Below are 20,178 nucleotides of genomic sequence, written 5' to 3' on the forward strand. Positions count from 1 at the left end.
ATTGTAAAATTGTGTAAGAGCACCGTACCCGGGGTTTATGGTCGCCTGTTTGTTTACTGGCACGTGTTGTGTCTGGTTTTGTAAAGACAATGGGCGGGTGTCATACCCTTTCTTTATTATGGTCTCATTTAACGCCTGATGGTTCGGGTTTGCACAAATAGCGTTGTTTTTGCCAGATGCGTTTACTTATTGTGTTAGGGTTTTAATAGTTATTTGTTATACAAGGGGGCAAAGTTGTATTTTAACGCCGAGTGTGGAATTGAGAAACGAGCAAGTGAAAGGATTCTATAGTTGAACCACGAGCGAAGCGAGTGGTTCGAGAATAGAATCCTGAACTTGCGAGTTTTTTAACACACGAGAAGTAAAATACATTTGCACCCGAGTGTAACACAAAACTTTTCCCCTCACTATAGCGAGGAAACTACAACGCAAAAAATGCGTTTATCACTGCTTCCAGTAGTTCCACAGGTGGTAAATCATCTTTATTACTAGATTCACCTACTTTTATCAATTTTAAAGCAGTTAATTTGACTTTATTCAAGGTCAAATTACTTTACCCACTAGTGGATAAAATGCGTTTTTACTCGCTGGTATTAAAGGACAAAACACGTGTTTCCGAGCTAGTGAGGGGAAAAGTAATTTATATCTATTGGCCTGGCGGCTTTCCTTTTATAGAAAGTATTTGGTTTGTTTTATGGGTTGGGTTCACAGAATTCTATGTCGTTAAAACTGACACTTTTGTTTTGGGGAAGCCCTTTTTGGGGCGATCTGGGGTTTCCAAGTTGTAGCGGTTACGGATAAAAATGAGTATGAAATTTCGAAGATGACATAGACATAGACATAGACATTTTATTAATAATATTATAAATATTACACGTTCATCAATAAAATTATTTAACAGCAATTAAATTAAGATTATTACAATTTCAGTCTAGTTATAATTTCGAATATTTAATTGAAAGATGCATTCATTGATTATATTACATATCCTCTTTGATCCTCTTTTAAAGTTTTGGTGGCGCCGTTGGGATATATGGTCGCTAGTGATCTGAGATATGAGACCCTGTTGTGGTGTTTCGCATATGTGTGCTGAATTGTATGTACCACAGTTGGCTACTATTGTTAGGGTATCTACTGAATAATATATGTAAATATCGTTATATAGTTGAATATTAATGAAGTCTTGTAGCTACTACTAGGCAGGCATGTACTAGTTATGCCCTTACAGTTGTTATTCCTATTAAAAGTGGGTATTGCAGAAGCCTTATGAATGGTTTGTTTGATTTTATTTCAGTAACTTTTCGTTCAATATAAGGCGGCAGTACCGTACCTATGGAAACAGTAGATGTTATTATGTAGAATGAAGTGTTCTGCAAATTAAGACTAACTTTTGTCTAAGCTCATTGAAAGACAAGGTGCGACGCCCTGGTCAGATTAGTTGAGCCGGGCCTACGGAGGTACGAATGTACTTGTTAGCTACCTGGTTTCCTAACTACTATTATAATGTTGAAGATGGTCTTATCAATGAGAACTGGGGAGGATGCTAATTTAATCAACCTACTCGTACATACGTGCATATATACGCTCGCGCCTACCTCCTGGGGGGCGGACAGAGAATTCTCCCTCTACGGACGGATTTTCCCTACTAATATAGAATATAATATTATATTAGTTGTTATTTTGCAATCAGTTTGAACTTATGTCCAAATTTCATTGTCCGGTATCCTAGGACCGTTTTGTGCAACTGTACTTACTCGAGATGAGAACTACCCGGTTTATGAGTCTAGACAAAGGTGACTCGGCCTATGCTTAGCTTAGACTAGGAAATTGCTTGGTGCCCACCATAGGTCTTAGATGTGTTATTGCCTTATTCTTACTTTTAAGATAATAATATATAAGATGGGATCTTCCTTGTCTACTTAGTGGTCACCGTCGCACTACTCGATAACACTGATTTCACTATACATAATTACATATGTCGTATTAATGTTATTAAATCGGGGCAGTTGCTGACATAAGGTGTAATTAGACGTGCAAATTGCTTAGCTGGCGGGATTTGCTTGCGAACGATGAATTATTTTTACAGAATGAAGATGGCGCTGTATTATATGTGATTCACTTATTACTCGAATAGCTTTAGAGTTGGCGGTATTATTATCGAGTAGGTCTGCACGGAACCTATATGTATCAAGGATGTGGTCGTAGGGCGTTAGAGACGTAACAACGATGGAACGAGCTCACCAATTTAGTCCGTGGTTGTGGTTGGCGCCAACATGTGGCACGGCGTCCTGCAGCGGCTCGTCTCGTCGCTGTTGGCGGGCGGCGCCGGCGTTGACGACGATCACGCGCACCTAGCTTGGCGCACCAGTAGGTAGGCACCGATATACGTCGGTGGAGGCGCGCGTTTTGCGACGGAGGGCACTGGCACTACGGTTCCGAGGTTGTGGAAGTTAATCGGATGACGCGAGGGCGTAGAGATGCCCTGATTGGGAGCACATATGATACACACACTTGGGAAAGCGGTTCCGGATGTAACCACTATGATAACTAAGCGCACGAACTCGCAACCGGGAGGCGAGTCTAGGTAGGGTTCGCTCGACCGCTGAAGGAACTTAGAACGTTTCCGCCTTTGTCGTTACCGCGCGGGTTCTATTGTTTTGGCCGGGGTTTTTACAACCGTAAGGGACGAGAGAGCTCGCAGGGATGCGTCCGTTCTCGACGGCGTGTCAAACCAGACTCCGCATGTATATAGCTTATAGGTTTATAAGAAAATATGGAAGTAGAAACACGCCGAGGTGTCAATGTTTCCCCTCTTTCCCACCACTTTTGTATCCCTGATTTTAGTTTTTTAATATTTCCATGAAAACCGTGAAAGCTATCATCACGATGTCTAGGAGAAGTATATTCTTCATAAAATTCTCTACAATATTGTCTATGGAAGTATAAAGCTAGAAGTTATAATTTTCAAACTATGCTCATTTTGCCCTAACAATATTTCTCTTTGATGACCTAACGATTTTATAGCAAAATAATGAATTTTTATGTATTTCATTAAGTATGGAAGTTATGGCATTTACAGTTACATCGCGGCAATTATCAACAAATAAAACATAGGACAGATTAGCCAATAACCCAGTTCTGATGATGGAATCCTGGAGAAGTCGAGGGAACTCCTCAAATATTAAAGGCATAAGATATAGTGATTTTTGTGTTTCTATAAGAACAGCATGCATTTACGTTCAGAACAGTGACAAATCGTTATTTTTGTATGATAAGGTGCAACGATTTTTTCAGAAATGATTAACTCGTCCTTATATTACACAAAAATAATATACGATTTGCCCTAGTCACTAAGAGCAAAAAGAAGTAATGCATAGTTTTCACCGAGGAAACCGGCCCTTTCCCCTTGTCTTTGTGGGGGGTAGTGACGTGCGATTTCATGACTATTGAGCTAAATCGGATCAGTTTGACCCAAGGAACAATTTTGTGAAGCAACATCGCCACAGGTAAAAGAGCAAAGTCGCTAGTCTTACTTATCGTTCTGGTCACCAAAGAGAAATATCGTTAGGGGAAAATGAGCATAATTTGAAAATTATAAGTTCTAGCTTTATACTTCCAAAGACAATATTGTAGAGAATTTTATGAAGAACATATTTCTCCTAGACATCGTGATGGTAGCTTTCACGGTTTTCATGGAAATATTAAAAAACTGAAATCAGGCATACAAAAGTGGGGGGGAAAGAGGGGAAACATTGACACCTCGGCGTGTTTCTACTTCCATATTTTCTTATAAACCTATAAGCTATATACATGCCAAGTTTCATGCTTTCTGCCAGCAGGGACTGTACTCTCATACTAATTAGCCGTTTCCGCCCCGCACTACTGGAAGTCTCCAGCAATATGCCGAGATTAGACCATTTCGTAGCCTTCTTGTTTAATGTCTTATTTGTAACGTTTATTTTGTGTGATATGGGGTGACAGTTCAGTTTAGTATGAAGAAAATAGTTCTACTGAAATATCGCAACATGGCGCGTAGTCATATATTTCTGTTCAGGCTTTACATTGCATAGCTAGTGGAATCTGTGGCTAGTGGCGTTAGGACCCAAAAAGGTACAAGAGGAACCCTTATGGTGCCGCTCTGTCTGTCTGTCTGTCTGTCTGTCACATTACTAAATATCTCGACAACTACTTATGCGATCGCTTTGAAATTTGGAATATTTATGAACATCGTGAAACAAATTGAAAGTATTATTATTTTAAATTTATTAATATTAATTATAGAAAATGGCCAAAATGAAAGGGGGGCATACTCTAAATGTCAAGTTACTAGGTCAAGTGGGGTATCGTTAGAAAGAGCTGAGACTGTACATATCAAAACTTAAATTTTTCCCACAACAAAAAAAAACAAAAATTTTGTTTTTTTTTTTTGTTGTGAAAACAAATTTTTAAAGGAAAAGAAACCGTTCCCCCCCCCCCCTTATCTTCGAAGTTTACCAAAGAAAATTAATGAATTTTTTACGAAATATGGCTATTATAATAATAATAAATATTACAGGAAAAATAAAATCGTACACGTAGCTTGAAAACTTTTTATAGTTTTTATTTATTTATAAAAAACCTTTCAGACTTTTCAATTTCACCACCCTTGCGAGTGTTTATTGTATCTGTATTTTTTACACAAAAACTAAAAGTACCTGCTTTCAAACAGAGGAAAAATTGTTAAAATCGGTTCACGAAATAAATAATTATCCCATAAATATTATCTTCCATATTTTAAGCTCGCGCACATTAGTTTACTCAATTTGCCGATGGATGTCGCTGTACGTTGAACGCTCATTCCCTACATCGCGTTTCTCCTGATATAATGGAGCCGGGTCAGGATCAGGAGCGTCCTGACGACCATGTTGTAAAGTAAACTATTGAAGTCGAATTGTCTTGATTTTCTTTTCTTTGGACGTTGTCTAATAATAAAATTGCATAGGTATTAAATATTAATTGTTTTGTGGGAAATTGAGAGAAGAAAATCTAGAGGGATTTAGTTAAGTCTGTAGAATATTAATAACAATTAATGGTTCAACTATTGAAACATTGTACGGAACGTAACGGAACCCTCGGTGGGCGAGTCCGTCTCGCACTTGGCCGGTGTTTTTTCATACAGTTGGCCCGACGCTACGCTCGCGAGACGATAGATGTGAGGGGGCCCTTAGTCGCATGACAACTTGGCTAAAATGGTCTCGTAACCAGGGCTTAAAAAAAACTTCATGACAGATGTCGGTCTTACGTCAATGTCACTGTTCAAACTGTATCTGTGGAGCTATCTTAAAAAGATAAACTTTTTTATAGAGATAAGTTTTAAAGATATTAAGTAACTTAAAACTCATAGTCAACATGTATCGAAGTAATAAATTTTTCAGAATAAGTAATTTTTAGAAATGTTCATTCATAATGCGGCGTATAACAAAGAAATTATTAATATTTTCTATCGGCATAGGGTTTGTTGTCATCTATTGTGAATTTCTCATTTATTATGTTGTTACAGCACAGGTAAGTGTTTTTGGTTTACTGTTTAATTAACTTTTTCAGTACAGATGGTGTTTTTTATACGCACTAGTGCGAGAAGTGGTTCATTATATGTCAGGTCGAATTTTCGGAGAGTCATCTGTACTGAAAAACGTCGTTCGATACACGTGCGAAAAGGAAATTCGTAACTCGTGTCGATTTAAAACACTCCCTTCGGTCGTGTTTTAATTTATCGCCACTCGTTTCGAACTTCCTCTTTTACGCACTTGTATCGAAATGTACTATTAAGACATGGAAGCAGTTTAACCACTTCTGTTTTTGTTTTCAGTGTTCTTGGCCAGAATTACCTGCTTCAGGTGGTACTCAAGAACTGAAAGCTTTAATAATAGCGGACACGCATCTATTGGGGCCATACAGAGGCCACTGGCTTGATAAATGGAGACGGGAATGGCAGATGCAACAAGCTTATCGGTCTATTATGACTTTGCATCGACCAGAGGCAGTATTTGTACTAGGTTAGTTTTTAATTCATATTATTTTAATCATTTATTAACAATCCTAATTAATATCATCATAAATCACTTCTCTCCCAAACTAGTTTAAGATTTTGAGAAATTCATAATCAGAGTTTAAAAAATCAGGATAGTAAGATAAATTTATCTTAATTCTTAATGAACAAAAATAAAATTTAAAATGATAACATAATAAAAAATGTAAGTCAAATAGCATATTTATTGTAATTTCTATTATATATTGGTTTCAACATCTGTCAAGGTTAGATCAAATATTGACTTGTAAAATACTTCATTTATGTTAGTAGGCATTGCAGTACCTGCTTCATTTTCATTAGACTTATATTGACCGGGATATAGACCGTGATTACCTTTTTGATTTTTGTCGAGCTCCCGATATTTCGACGCAGTTGCATGTATCATGATCACGGAAAACTGACGAAGGCGGGTGGCTTTTAAAGTTACATAGACAGCGCGCGATCTACCCTCCTTCGCGCGCGTCGGCTGCGTTCACTTTCAGCGTTACCACTGGTCGCATTCACACTCGATGGTCTGTCCAAACACACTACACTCACAGTGTCACTACGTTTGTTCAATTCTGACTTCACCGGTTTTTTACACAAACAAATCACTGGATTCCATACCATAGTTTGAAGCCATCCTCACAATTGAAATTTTTATATTTGTGAATCTCAATGGCTTCTCTTACCGATCTCGGTATGTAGTGGCGTTCCGTCGAAATTACCTTAGGACTATGCAACTCGATCCAATGATTTGCACCCAACTCCATGAGATGTTGAGCAATAGCCGACTTGCGAGTATCGTTCTTTTTGACTGCAGCAATGTGTTCTTTAATGCTGCAGGCAATAGTGCGCTTGGTCTGCCCTATGTAAGAACTGCCACAACTGCACTCAACTTTGTACACACCAGGTTTTTCCAGAGGAAAATTGTCCTTAGGTGACCGCAAGAACTGTGCAATTTTCTGTGTGGGGTGAAGATAGTTTTTACAGAGTAATTGTTTAGTATTTTAGAGATCTTATCTGTCACTCCCTTTACGTACGGCATAAACGCTGGTTGTCTCTCTACGCGATGAGTGAGGTGCTTGGGTTTTGCATCCCGTTTATTAACGTTAACTCGGTAACCATTTCTCCTCAGGACTCCCTGAACATGGTTCAACTCCTGTACAAGATGAGAGGAGTCACACAAAGCGTGTGCTCGATTGGTTAGTGATGTTACGACCGAGTTTAACTGTCTGGGATGATGGTGTGAGCTCACATGCAAGTAACGATCTGTATGCGTCGGTTTCCTATAGACAGAGTGTCCCAGCATGCCCTCGGCTCCAACCTTCAAGCTCACATCAAGAAATGCAATACCCCTATCTTTTTCCATTTCCAATGTGAACGACATGGCTCGATGCACGCTGTTCAGGTGTCGTAACAACAGATCAGCTTCCTCCTTGCTACCCTTTATTACGCAGAACACGTCATCCACGTACCTCTTCCAAATTTTAACGGGAACTGGGGGCGCAGCGAGGGCTTTGTGCTTAAAATGTTCCATCCAGATGTTAGCCACAACTGGTGCCACTGGTCTATATCCCGGTCAATATAAGTCTAATGAAAATAACCGTGAATCATTCAAAACTCTTACTGCTTCATTTTGTTATATTTTATGCAATATCTATTTAAATGAATACCTGAGTGAACTAATACAGTTTACATTATTAACATTTTAGAAGTTACATCTAACTGATGTTGTTTGGTTTGCAGGTGACCTTTTTGATGAAGGTGAATGGACCAATGATATACAATTTCAAGATTATGTGCAGAGGTTCTACAAATTATTTCAAGTTGATGATGGTGTAACTATGCAGGTTGTGGTTGGAAATCATGATATAGGTTTCCATTCTAAGTAGGTTTAGTATACTTACATTTATCTAGTCATCTTAAAAACAATGCCAACACTTATAAATGCGTTACATTAATAAGTGTTAGAATTGTTTTTAAGGTTTTTGAGACGCCAATATTGCTTGAAAACTTTTTCTTTTCTAGTTGTAACTGGTATGTCCAAATTGAACTTGAAATTTTGTAATAATAAAAAAATGGGATTATTTTACCCAGGTAGATATAGCCACAAACGAATTTTAGTTTAGTGACTATAACATATAATATTATAGGTGACAGTATTATTAGGCTGGGTTTAGTGGTAAGGACATAAGCTGATGACTTGGGTTCAATTCCCAACTTGACCTTATATTAAAAATAACATAAATAATCACAAATTGTATATGCTTAGTTATTCTCTTCTTGTTATTGTATATTGTATTCAATTATTGTATGTATCTGAACTTTATTAAATTTGTTTCAGAATTTGGCCTGGGTCAGTGGAGCGATTCAACAAGGCGCTCAACTCATCCTCAGTAAAATTTGTTACAATAAAAGGCAATCATTTCATCCTTCTAAATTCAATGGCAATGCATGGAGATTCATGTCGTTTATGCAGGGAAGCTATGTTTTCTTTGAATAGAATAGCAAGTAAGTTTTTATTCAAATGTCCTTTTTGTTTCGTGGTTTCGCTAATCACGTTTGCTTTACGGTATTCCTAATGGGTGAATAAACTTTCTCGTTTGTGGTGGTCAAAAGGTTAGAAGTCCTTGTAGTTGCAGGCAACCATAGTGGCAACCCACACACAGGCGACGCGGAACAGACGTCAGCGCCACGCCGCGTAATTTAAAAAACGTCTCCTCAGTACATTTTGTATAGGAAGGACGCGCAAGGGGTGTCGCCTGGGGGCGCGTCTTACGTCCTTCCTATCGTTTTTTAAATTACATTCGGGTGGCGCGGCGCTGACGTCCGTTCCGCGTCTCAGGACATGCGTCGCCTGTGTGTGGATGGTCCCATAGAGGATGCCAAAGGGTTCATAGACGCGAGGTGAGGCGGGCCGCATGTTGTACCTATGCCATTGACGTGACGTGGCATAAAAATATCTAATTTGTATATTTTCTTTTTTAGAGTCACTGGAATGTTCAAAAAATCCAAGTGAATGCACTGAAATACCAAATTTCACATATAGTCAACCAATACTTATGCAAGTATGTATTACTTACGCATCTGACATCATCCAGTAAGTTCTGAGCAGTTTTCATTGCAATAAATTGAACCTTTCTTTCCAGCACTTTCCTTTATATAGAATATCAGACGCGCAATGTACAGAGCCTGATGCTCCGCCTTTGCCATTGAGAAATAAGAAATTCAGGAACAGAATAGATTCCTTATCGCAGGAGGCGACAGATTACCTTACAAGGACGTTGAAGCCGCGGGCTGTGTTCGGCGGACACACCCACCATGGCTGTTTAGTACATCACAAGGATAAAGACGTCGATTTCTATGAATATTCTGTCCCATCTTTTTCATGGAGGAATAGGCCTGACCCTAAATATATGTTGGTATGTTATCTTGAATTTTCATGTTTGTGGGACTAAATTGGGGTGACATTGGTAAAATGGGGTTACTTTTAAAAACATATTAGCTTTATTCTATGTCGTCTAGTTATCGAACAATTGAAAAGTATCACGTAACTAAAACCGAACGGATATGCACGCCGTAATTTTTTTATTATTTATTTATATTAGACATGTACATCATACATCTACTAGTAAATTAAATTTACATTAAGTGGAAAGAATCGCAAGTTATAACTACGCCATAATAAGACCAGCGAAATTTATTGTCAACGCGCAACGTCTCCTGTTTGTATGGGAACAACTTTGTCACAATGTATACCGCAATCAACCACAGATATTATATGTGTCAGCTTTAATCCTTAATATTATAAGGCATATGCCTAACAGAAATATTTCGTAGCACTTTGAAATAGAGTTCAGAATTAGGTGGGGGAATATATTCCCTCTGTCTTATAAAAAATTTCGGATAAATTCAACTCGAATGACTATATTTTTTGCGGGGCCAACTAGCCACACTTGTCTATCTAAATTGGCGTGTCATCTCATCTCGTTGTATTAGTTCAACGAGAGACGGTGTTCATTGGATAAACTTCATCATATTTTGTTTTTAGGTCACAATATCGCCAAATTCCTACGCAATAAATAAATGTGGTTTACCAAAAGAAGCGACTATTGCAGTGACTGCTGTGATTCTCGTCTTTGCAGTGTCTTATTACACATTCAAGATAAGATTGCTTGGAAGGAGTTGAAAAGGCGATTGAATAAGGTGGGAATACAATTAAGTACTCTCCGTTATACTACCAAAATTCAGGTGTGAAATGAAATTACTTTTTATGTTATTCAAATTTCATTTTATGGTTATATTTTATATTTGACAATAAATATTTTGACAAGATCGAGCACTTTGTACACTATACACCTTACCTTAACAAACTGAACATCATATAGAACTTCAAATCAAGAAAGTTCAAGTTGCAATATATGTTAGTTCCAAATTATCACAAAAGAACTTATGCTAAAGTTAGGATTCAGCTGATTTTATGTACTAAGAAGTAAAGGAGGTAGATAAGATGCAACAATTTGAAGAGATTCATCGATAACTTTCTTAGAAAAATAAATACTGGTACAGGTAATTATTAGTGCAATACTAGAGAATTAAAAGTCTCATTCGAAAATGAATTTTATTAGCAAGTGCGAGAGACACCCGCAGGCTTAAGTACCAAACAGTCATTTTGATATTAGACGATTCGTAACGAGATCGCGCGTTCGTACGTTTTGATTAGTTTTTAAAATTATAACATACTTAAACTTAGGCAGAGTAAACGCGCTCTCGAAATGTAATGTCTAAACTTATTCGTATTATAACGATCCAATAAACTTTAGTCTTTAGAGCATCTAACACTTAAAACTAAAATCAGTCAGCCAACTCTAAAATGAGTCGTTTATAAAGGTACATAATCTACTGAGCATTGATAACTAGCAACTAAAATTACTCCAAGGAGCAATGAAAGCTTAGGAATACCTTTGTTTAAGGCACCTTCTCGTATAAATGTCAGTGACGTCTTACATTTTTACGAATTAAATAATGAGTTTACAATTCATGTTTTCACTACAGATCGTAGTACCTAATAGTTGCAGAGTATAAAATATACACCAACTTTAGTAAATACTGATTATTGACTACACCGTTATTCGTGTAAATTTACTACTCTTAATTTATATCGCGTTCATTGACAATAGTCACACACATTCACCACTACAACACTTGGTAACTCACTATTCATTTGTTCCACGAAACATTTAACAAGCTATGAGGACAACGTCGTCGCCCGTAGCACAGTTCTATAAAAATATTATCTGTAGTACTCTCGGTTGTTGTGATGTCTGCATTTGGGTGGGTAGATCGTGGGAGCGGGATCGAGGGTGTGCGTGGCCTCGCTGCGAACGCGGAGTCTGCGTCTGCGCTTGCTTTTGATGAAAACCAGTGTGCGCGTGTCTCGCAGACGAGCATATGACCGCATGAAGATATCGATCGTATCGGCACAAGTTGGAATCTCCTCCGCACGCCAGGTCCAAATATCCATGTCCAGATTTATCAGACTTGCTGGTGTGGAATGTTTTCGTCGGTTTTTCGCTGATCGTGTACGATCTGTTCCGAAGCTTTTGATATTTCATTGTTATCTCTTCCTCATTGGCAACGGATTCACAGGGCTTTCTGTGGACAACAAACGTAAATGTTTAATGTAAAATAATAAACCAAGCAAGATTGAAGTCAATGTTTTTACTATGTTGTACTTAAAATACTCGTATACCTAATATTATGTTTAAATTTACTTTACTAACCTCGAGGATTGAAAACTCAGGTGGTTCTTTTCCATGTTAGCCTGAATAATTTCAAACAATTCGCGTCTTTGTAAACTGCCAGAGCGTTTTTTCGTATGCTTGCGTTCGCGATGTTCCTTTCGGTGGTAGCGATGAGTTCTGGTAGGTTGAGGGGGCGGCGGACGTTGGACTGGTCTACGATCGCCTGAACATGACGATTTTGATGTAAAGTCGTCATCTGGAGATCTCTCTCTGTGTTCTTCCTCGCTTTGTTCATGTTCTTCGGGTTGATTAGTCGTCGTGGCCTCTCTTCTACGTCTTCTCCGACCTTCCCGCCTGTCTCTATGGTTGCGAGCATTGCCATCCTCAGGTACGACTGTTAATTTTACTTGTATTGTCTTTGAGCCGTAGTGGGGGACCGTGACCGATTTTCCGATTGACTCGTATATCGTAGACACAATGCCAGCTATATCCTGTAAGCATATATAAAACGTTTTAGATTTCCATTCATTACAAATGACAACATAATTGTTGCCAAGTTATTCATTGTTTGTCACTTTAATAAAATATGCCATTAATGATTGATAGTAGATACGTACATCCTTAGTCATGCGTCCGTGCCCGTCTAGATCGTAGAGAGTGAAGGAGAACTGAACTGGTTTTTGTTTCGATGATTCTGGATGCTGAAGCTCCACATCACAAGTCAATTCCTAAAACGACAAACAGGTTATGTTACTTTATGCCACCAAGATGTTTACTTAGCAAGGAATGTTCATGCTTATAAATTTGCGGTGGGATATCAACGCTACATTTATGAATGGACTGAAGATAACCGGCGGCGCCGACGCGCTCCGCGTGTCTTTGGACAATGACGACGGCGTTCTTATCTCACGCTTCAAAAGGAAACTAGCCGCGCCTTTAAGATCACTCGAATAGTTATTATGCCAAGGAAATTGTTTGGGTCGCGTTGGGTCTTATATTCTATCATACCTAATATGCACATATAAGTATCAGCTGGAATACCATTAGGAGATATATGTATATGTGTCTTGTGTTGTTTGACTTGCGGGTGCAAAGCGTATCAATTTTCTATTAAAACGTCCGCAATTCCGCATGTAGGTACTCAGCATTAATAAACGCTATTGTTGACACTTAGTTTTATGACTGGGTGTGTAATCGCTATTTGGAAACAATATATTTTACATTTCAGTCTTGGGTTGTTGGATGTTCGAGTAGGTAGGTGTCTTTATTTCAATGCGGTCTTATTACTGCGACGGCGGCACTCCGTCAGTAATACTCGGACATTTGCATTCTGTTCTGCGAGGAATACAATTCTTACCTCAAACCTCAGTCTTGGTTTGTCTTCGCTCTGAGCAGGGGTGGGTGTCGGTGGTTTAGGTTCTTGGTGCTGCCGGTGCGGCAGCGGCGTGGCCGGCTGCAGGAGCGCCCGAGCCTCGCTCGGCAGCAGGTCCGGCGGCGCTGAGCATTGCGAGGCTGCTCGACCGACAAGCTCCTCCGTGTCTGTCCTCTCGCTTTCTCCGACTGGAATAGGAAAAACATACAATTGTAGTAGTCAATCTAGAAATATTTTTATTGTAATTTGTTTTATTTTTTGTTAGGATAAAATAATCTTTTAAAATAATAAATATACAGGGCACGCTGTTTCTTGTAACAAATACTAGAAAAAAATTTTACTACAGGTTAATTTGAAACAGTGGAAAAATCGGGGCGGCATTGATAGAATAACCAAATTAAAGAAACTTTAGTTAGCTTGATCCAGACAAGTAAACTGAACTGTTTAGAAACCAATTTGCATTATCTGGTAATATTAATAATCTCCGCACTTCAAAGACATTCCGGTTTACAAATATTATTAGCACGGAGCATTAACTACAAACATTGATAATAACGATAAATACCTACAAATAATGATAATTGATAATACTTTAATAAGCCTAGGTCAGTTACCGCGACAACAAGATATTTGTTCCTATCATAACTTCAGCGACGAAAGTAGATATTGGTATCAGGTAAAATAAACATTGACGTTCCTCGAAGTCATAAAATAGTTCAAAACACAAAAACCGACTTTATTTCAATTTATAGCTAGCAACAAATAACAAGAGCAAGAAAAATACGACACAATAATCGGTGAATGACAACGAATGCGGTGGCAACGCGCATGTGACACTGTTTGAGTTGCAGGCGTCCATAGGTTACGGTGACCGCTTTACATCAGGCGGGCCGTATACTTGTTTGCCACCGACGTAGTATAAAAAAAAAAAGAATGGAAATACAAGGCGCCGGCGAATCTCAAAGGTTGTCTGAAGCGGCCGGGCGGGCGCGGTGGGGCCTTTATTAGATTCCTGGAAGGGCCAAGAAGCCGATCGGCCCAAATGCGAGCCCACAAGACCACATCTGCCGTTTATGTTATTTTTCTCGAAAGTTGGGCTCTTTACATAATCCGTAGAGATTATTTGGTTGGATTTTTGACTGAGCTTTGTCACTCTAGGTGATAAGTAACTAAAGTAATGAGAGATTATTTTAGAAAACACTTTTTACACTTTCCAGTTACTTAATTGTTATATTAAGTCACAGAATTCAATAATTTTGATTTTAAGTTTTTGTATTGATGTCGGACATATCATCCGATAGAGAAAATATCCAAAATGTTACTAGCATTACGACCCCTTTGTCAAAAGCGTCTGGTGACAGAGGTCGCTAAAACAGGAGAAAGCTAAAATGTATATTGTATTAAATTTGGGGTTTTGATGCGGAAATTTCGTTACTTACGGGCTTGGTTGTCGGTCAAGGGCTTTTATTTCGTGTTTGTTTGTTGTTTCTATTCTAATAGGTATTGTTTCTATTGTATGTCATCGCCTAGTAAAGTAAAAGTACAAACATTGCTCAGCTTAGACCTATGTCGAGCGAGCTACATAATCGGTCAAAGTAGCCCCGTTTTTGTAATCTCCCCGTTTTACAGAATGTAACTTTGCAAACTGCGTGAGTGCACTATTTGGTCTATTTGATATTGTTCCTGGTTTCAATTTCATTTGTGCATTGAGCTAATTTCAAAGCACAGAAATGCTCGGGTAATTTCGAAAGGGGTATCTAATATTTTGATATAATGGTGATTTTAATGTTACTTTTGACATTACCCCAATGCAATTGATTATCCTAATTCATTCCCGTATGAAATTGATTCGGTAATTGAGTAAGACCACTTGGTAAAACAATTCAAAGTTCAAAGTAGCAAACGCAAACATCACAACTAGGAATAGAATAGTAAAACAGGGAACAACATAAAAATATGAAACTTCCGTTCCGATCGCGAGACGAGACTGCTCCTAATCGTACTTCAAAGTAGACAGGAATCGCTTTGATCTTGTGTTGTATTTCATTTCGAAATATCTAGTTAGATTATGATTTCTGAAGGCGAGCCTCCGTCTTTCATTTTAAATGTGCTCGTAAGCAATCACGTCAAACACGTGACGCAAGTTTGTTAATAAAGTTTTAGAAGCCAGAGCCGTGCGGCGTCGCTCATTTGATTAACTTCAAAGGGAAAACTTGAAAGCTCTTCGGCGAAGCGGAGACAATGATACCTTTTATATAAACATCAAAGAGATCGCCGCCTTACGCTCGCAGCTTCTCTCCTACAAACGTATCGGTCGACATGCCAAACAATTTATAGTAACCCAGGCACAAAGGAATTTTTCGGGAGATGCTCAATGTGCTTTTGTTGCATCACTGGGGTCCGTGTTCTCAGTGCTCGGGCAAGAGATAAACGTTTCACGGAACTACGAACCCACTTTAAAGTCACGTTTCCAACAGTTTGTCTAAAAAACCTTTCTACTCAGGTACCGAGAGCAGTTTTTCGTGATTGATGGCATGATGGCGGTAAAAAAATATAATTTAGAAGATTTAAGCATAATATTATGTAATAAGTAGACCTACGATGATAGCAAATTAGAGTGAAGTTTTAAGTCAGGTTAAAATGACGATGATACCAAGACGTAGAAGTAACTTATTTATGTTAACCATTTCATTAACTTGTCTATTAATCGGCGTGAGAAATCTTTCTAATATTCTAAAATATCTCAATCGTCTGTTCTCACAACTCGCTAGGTGCATATTAACGTGTAGCCATGATAAACAGATTTGGTTCATGCTTCGTTGCTCTTCTAATGTTTGTGAAAAATGTCGGTAGTTGCTAATAAGCATACGTACCAATGCAATGTACTATAAACAAGTAAGCCAAAATTGTGAAACTAACGTTACTTGTACAGGTATATCTAAAATACTCCAAATAAGTACCTACAATGTATTCTGCTAGTTCATTTAATTCATTAACATAATTGGCATCAACAAGTATTAAGATGATGAAGTATTTTCTTGGTCAATTATCGTCACTACAACGTAAATAAACAATGCCCACGAGCAACAATTCGGCAATCGAAGTGAGAATGGTGCCAAAGTCCTTAATCACGAGCGCGGCACGCGATACAGATTTAGCTAAACAATGTTTTGGTGGGTTACACTTACTGCTGAATTTCTTGTATCCATTTCTAAACTTGTTGCGCCACCACTTCACGAAGTGGTGTGCCATGGGGGCGTCCGCGGCAAATGCCGGAGCTTTCAACGTCTCGTAGCACGTCATGCGCTGCGCTCACGCACGCATCCCGCACACTTCAAAAGACGCCGCTTGTTCTCAAGTTCACTAAGAATATTTTAAAATCACTGTCATAATTATCACTATAATTCACAGCACAAAGATGAAATCGGCCGTCTTCAATCCTAATTTGATTGCCGTAAAACTTGACCTAGTTGTCCGCGTGAATGCCGGTTGTAAGCATTCGTCAAACGTCCACTCCGTGTGGCTGTCGTCGAGTGACTGACTGACTGAACGAACGAACGTGAACGAAACGTACTGAGTGATGGAAGAAGGGGCGCGCGGCGTGGATCGGCGCGGCGCGGTAACTGGTAAACGCGGGGTGGCGACGGAAGGGGCGAGGACGATTCTCCGCCGAGTGAGCGGCTCGGCGGAGCGGTGGCCCTACCATGGGCGTCCAGCGGAGCAAGGGCGGTCGCGGGTTCTGTGCTCGTACCTCACAAAACATTGAACCTATTGTACTTACGCTGGCAAATTATAACTTAAGAACCTAGGTTGTGTTAAAATCTGTATTATAGGGATTCAGACTTCACTGGTCGGGCTGTTGGGGCTGCGTCGGAAGGCATTGTTGAAAGAGCACAGCTGCGAGAAACAGTCCGGCTTCTGAGCGTGACGACGATGTAATCGTCGGACCCTATCGTGGTTTGTGGTCAGTCATTGCAACTTCACAGTCGTGCACCTACACCTACCTATTTATCCGTCTTTGGAGAGGTCAACCAACCCACACTTAGATCATGGGTAAACGAGCATTTTAAAACTTAAAAACATTCCATTTTTGGGTGGCCAGATGCCTAAGCTACCTTTTCATTAATAAAATATGATTGTTAATTTACCTTGGGATTAAGGGCCCTACATTATTTGTGAGTAAAAGTAAATAGTGAGTTAAAGTTAAATTCATATTTTTAATTTTGCTAACAAGTAAATAACTATCTGCACTGCTTGGAATTAAATTGCCTTTGATCTTTGATAAACAGTGCACAAACACCCATATACTATATAGGGATCATCCACATATTACGTCACACCAAATTTCAGGTTTTTGGACCCCTCCCCCCCCCTATGTCACGCTTTTTTGTATCCCTTTAACAGGGATTGTCACATTTAGTATGACCCCCCCCCCCCCTTACACTGTGACGTAATATATGGATGACGCCAACTAGCGACCCGCCCCGGCTTCGCACGGGTACTATACCTACATGTAAACCTTCCTCTAGAATCACTCTATCTATTAAAAAAAACCGCATCAAAATCCGTTGCGTAGTTTTAAAGATTTAAGCATACAAAGGGACATAGGGACAGAGAAAGCGACTTTGTTTTATACCAGGGGCGGCTCACTCCGCGATTCTATCGCCGCGCTACAAGTACATGCTGGCGGCCGCGAGTTCGCGGCCTAATCAGGGGTGGCGCGCGTTCTCACGGAACGCACGTTCGCACTTTCTATTGTTACTTTACGTCGCTAGTTTTTTTTAAGGTTCATAAGCGAAGTCCACGTCTGGAATGGCTAATAATGATAAGTTAAATAGACATCATGAATAAAATAGGACAATCTTACACAGATCTTATTGATTAAGTCCCACGGAAAAGTTCAATAAGGCTTGTGATTCTGAAGGCTCAAAAAAAATATATAAATACTGTATATATACCTAGAAAGTAGTCAAGACTTGAATATATAGTTTAACATTTTATCTGAGAATTAATTCGTTTTAATCCATAGGCAACCCTATCATCCGACGCTGCGCACGTGCGGCTCGTTTCTTTGTTAGAATTTTGTAGGCATTTAAAAAGGCGGCATTTCGTGAACATCAAAGCAGTGGGCCTTCTGTACTTGTACTATTATATATTCTGTGTTTATACTATGTAGTGATAGTGATAGTGATGTAGTGATATAGTATGTAAGTTACAAGTTTATGTATGTAAACCACTACCTACATAAAATGCCCTCTATCTTGTGTTAGTCGAACTCAGGTAGCCAATTTGTCCGACCTGCAAAACTTTGTACTTAGTCCGGTAAAAAACTAATGCGTAACGAAAAGACAAACAAGAAAAGATATCGTCGGCATCGGCATTCATTCGTTTAGAGCCGGGCGGTTAGAGCGCAGCCGGCCGGCGGCCATGTGAAGAAAGCCGACAAGGGTTACTGTATCCTTACAGAGTCAACGGTGTAGGAGGACCAAAATATGTGGTCTATGATAACACACAACTGTTACCGGTTCCAAGGTCCCGGCTACACTGGCTTGCCCGCGTTTATTGAGATGCTTGCTAAGGGAACATGCAGCTCCGAGATTTTGAATCGATGATAACGTGTAGCGCTTTCCGCCCTCACGAACATGCCGTGCCTTGCCGCAATTGCCACCGCCACCAGATTTGGTGTGAGCATTGTTTTTAAGTTGCAAGGGGATTATTCCTGCCTAACGAGGCAAGGACCATAGTATTATAGGGTTTTCATTGACCTGTGACATCCTTATAAATAATAGCCCTTATACTTAGTAGTCGAACCCGAACGCAATCCGATCCGAACGAAACAAGTACTTATGTAGTATAAGATTACCTATAATATAAGTTTCAGTCACCCAAAGGGCCGGCAGTTTTTGTGCCGAAACCCAGACTTCAGCCGAAACTTGTTTTTATGAAGAAATCTGCTGAGAACTGAAAGCTAAACTGAAACTTCGGTCGGACACTAGTAGTAGGTATCTTATAAATAGGCCAAGAACTCGATCAAAAGTTCTTATCATGAATATGTACTTACCTACTTATTTATTTTACCAGGCTATACAATTACTCCAATTTAATAAACGTTTATCCGTTCTCCATGACTTCTCAAATAGGCCAAGAGCGAATATAACACACCTATCGAGGGGTCCCGTCCCGTCCCTAATTCTGTTAATTGAGACCTCATCCGCACACCATGTGTTTGGTAATAAGGTAATGACATTCAATATAAGGTCGGCATTTACTGCTTTTTCATCATATTTGGGGCTTGGGCCAAACATTTGAAAATACCTACGCCATGTGATTGTTTTTTTGAAATTATACCTACAACAATCATACGTACGTAATAACGTACAGTAATCTGCAAATTTGCATGGAGAAAATATGAGTGAATTCATTGATAAATTCGCCATGCACTTTTGTAGCTGACTGTTACTTTAAACAAGCCTGATGTAATCTACAGAAGTAAATACATACATACATACATAATTAAATTGGCAATTACAATTCTAAAACAATATACTTTTGATGCATATAGCATAATCTGTCTTAAAACTCTTAAAAGCGTTTAGTTTTAAATTTTCTTTATAATCGCTTTAACCACTAACCTTCACTGGCTGAGTAGTGCTCATGCTCGTGTCACTATGTCCCGTTAATGCATTGTATATATCTACATCTACAAAACGCTTAACCTAGCAAGGCATGTCGTATGTTAGGTGCAATCACTATAAGATGGGATTAAAGAAATTATGTATGTCGTAACGTAATCTTGAGGTCGATGCTGAGGTTCACGTCACGATGCCATGCCAACATGTGTTTATGCACGGTGCATGCTTTTATGAGATTAAAATAAATAGGAACATATACCTGTAGGTACATTGTGTAGAAGTTGTGCATTAATATGCACAACTTCTGTATCCCTCTTTTGCTTGGAGTTTTTGGTTGTTGTTTCACGCAGTCACTCATATCATATTCATACTTCCTGC

The 20,178-nt window shown here is 39.1% G+C and overlaps 2 protein-coding genes across 2 annotated transcripts; one reads left to right on the top strand and one right to left on the bottom strand.

Annotated features, from left to right (window-relative positions):
* Positions 1 to 5,301: 5,301 nt before the first annotated feature.
* LOC125225657 (metallophosphoesterase 1 homolog) lies at positions 5,302 to 10,387 on the top strand. The gene is made up of 7 exons (XM_048129471.1): positions 5,302 to 5,544; positions 5,849 to 6,035; positions 7,799 to 7,940; positions 8,397 to 8,563; positions 9,041 to 9,120; positions 9,202 to 9,474; positions 10,104 to 10,387. The coding sequence occupies exons 1-7, from the start codon at positions 5,446 to 5,448 to the stop codon at positions 10,239 to 10,241; spliced, it is 1,086 nt and encodes a 361-aa protein (XP_047985428.1). The 5' UTR covers positions 5,302 to 5,445; the 3' UTR covers positions 10,242 to 10,387.
* Positions 10,388 to 11,111: 724 nt separating this feature from the next.
* Positions 11,112 to 16,921, bottom strand: LOC125225656 (protein naked cuticle homolog). The gene is made up of 5 exons (XM_048129470.1): positions 16,357 to 16,921; positions 13,154 to 13,356; positions 12,414 to 12,524; positions 11,836 to 12,287; positions 11,112 to 11,707 (listed from the first exon to the last, which is right to left on the bottom strand). Exons 1-5 carry the CDS (start codon positions 16,469 to 16,471, stop codon positions 11,335 to 11,337), a joined length of 1,254 nt encoding a protein of 417 aa, XP_047985427.1. The 5' UTR covers positions 16,472 to 16,921; the 3' UTR covers positions 11,112 to 11,334.
* Between the last annotated feature and the right edge of the window lie 3,257 nt (positions 16,922 to 20,178).

Source organism: Leguminivora glycinivorella, chromosome 4, assembly GCF_023078275.1.
Source record: "Leguminivora glycinivorella isolate SPB_JAAS2020 chromosome 4, LegGlyc_1.1, whole genome shotgun sequence".
In the NCBI taxonomy this organism is placed as follows: Eukaryota; Metazoa; Arthropoda; class Insecta; order Lepidoptera; family Tortricidae; genus Leguminivora; species Leguminivora glycinivorella.

What these genes read in the sequence shown, in the direction of transcription:
- LOC125225657 (XM_048129471.1), top strand. Translation starts at nt 5,446, where the DNA reads ATGCGGCGTATAACAAAGAAATTATTAATATTTTCTATCGGCATAGGG. An exon ending in GATATAGGTTTCCATTCTAA is followed by an intron (nt 7,941 to 8,396) that starts GTAGGTTTAGTA and finishes AATTTGTTTCAG; the next exon opens with AATTTGGCCTGGGTCAGTGG. An exon ending in GTCAACCAATACTTATGCAA is followed by an intron (nt 9,121 to 9,201) that starts GTATGTATTACT and finishes CTTTCTTTCCAG; the next exon opens with CACTTTCCTTTATATAGAAT.
- LOC125225656 (XM_048129470.1), bottom strand. Translation starts at nt 16,471, where the DNA reads ATGACGTGCTACGAGACGTTGAAAGCTCCGGCATTTGCCGCGGACGCC. An exon ending in ACGGACGCATGACTAAGGAT is followed by an intron (nt 12,288 to 12,413) that starts GTACGTATCTAC and finishes ATATGCTTACAG; the next exon opens with GATATAGCTGGCATTGTGTC. An exon ending in CTGAGTTTTCAATCCTCGAG is followed by an intron (nt 11,708 to 11,835) that starts GTTAGTAAAGTA and finishes TGTTGTCCACAG; the next exon opens with AAAGCCCTGTGAATCCGTTG.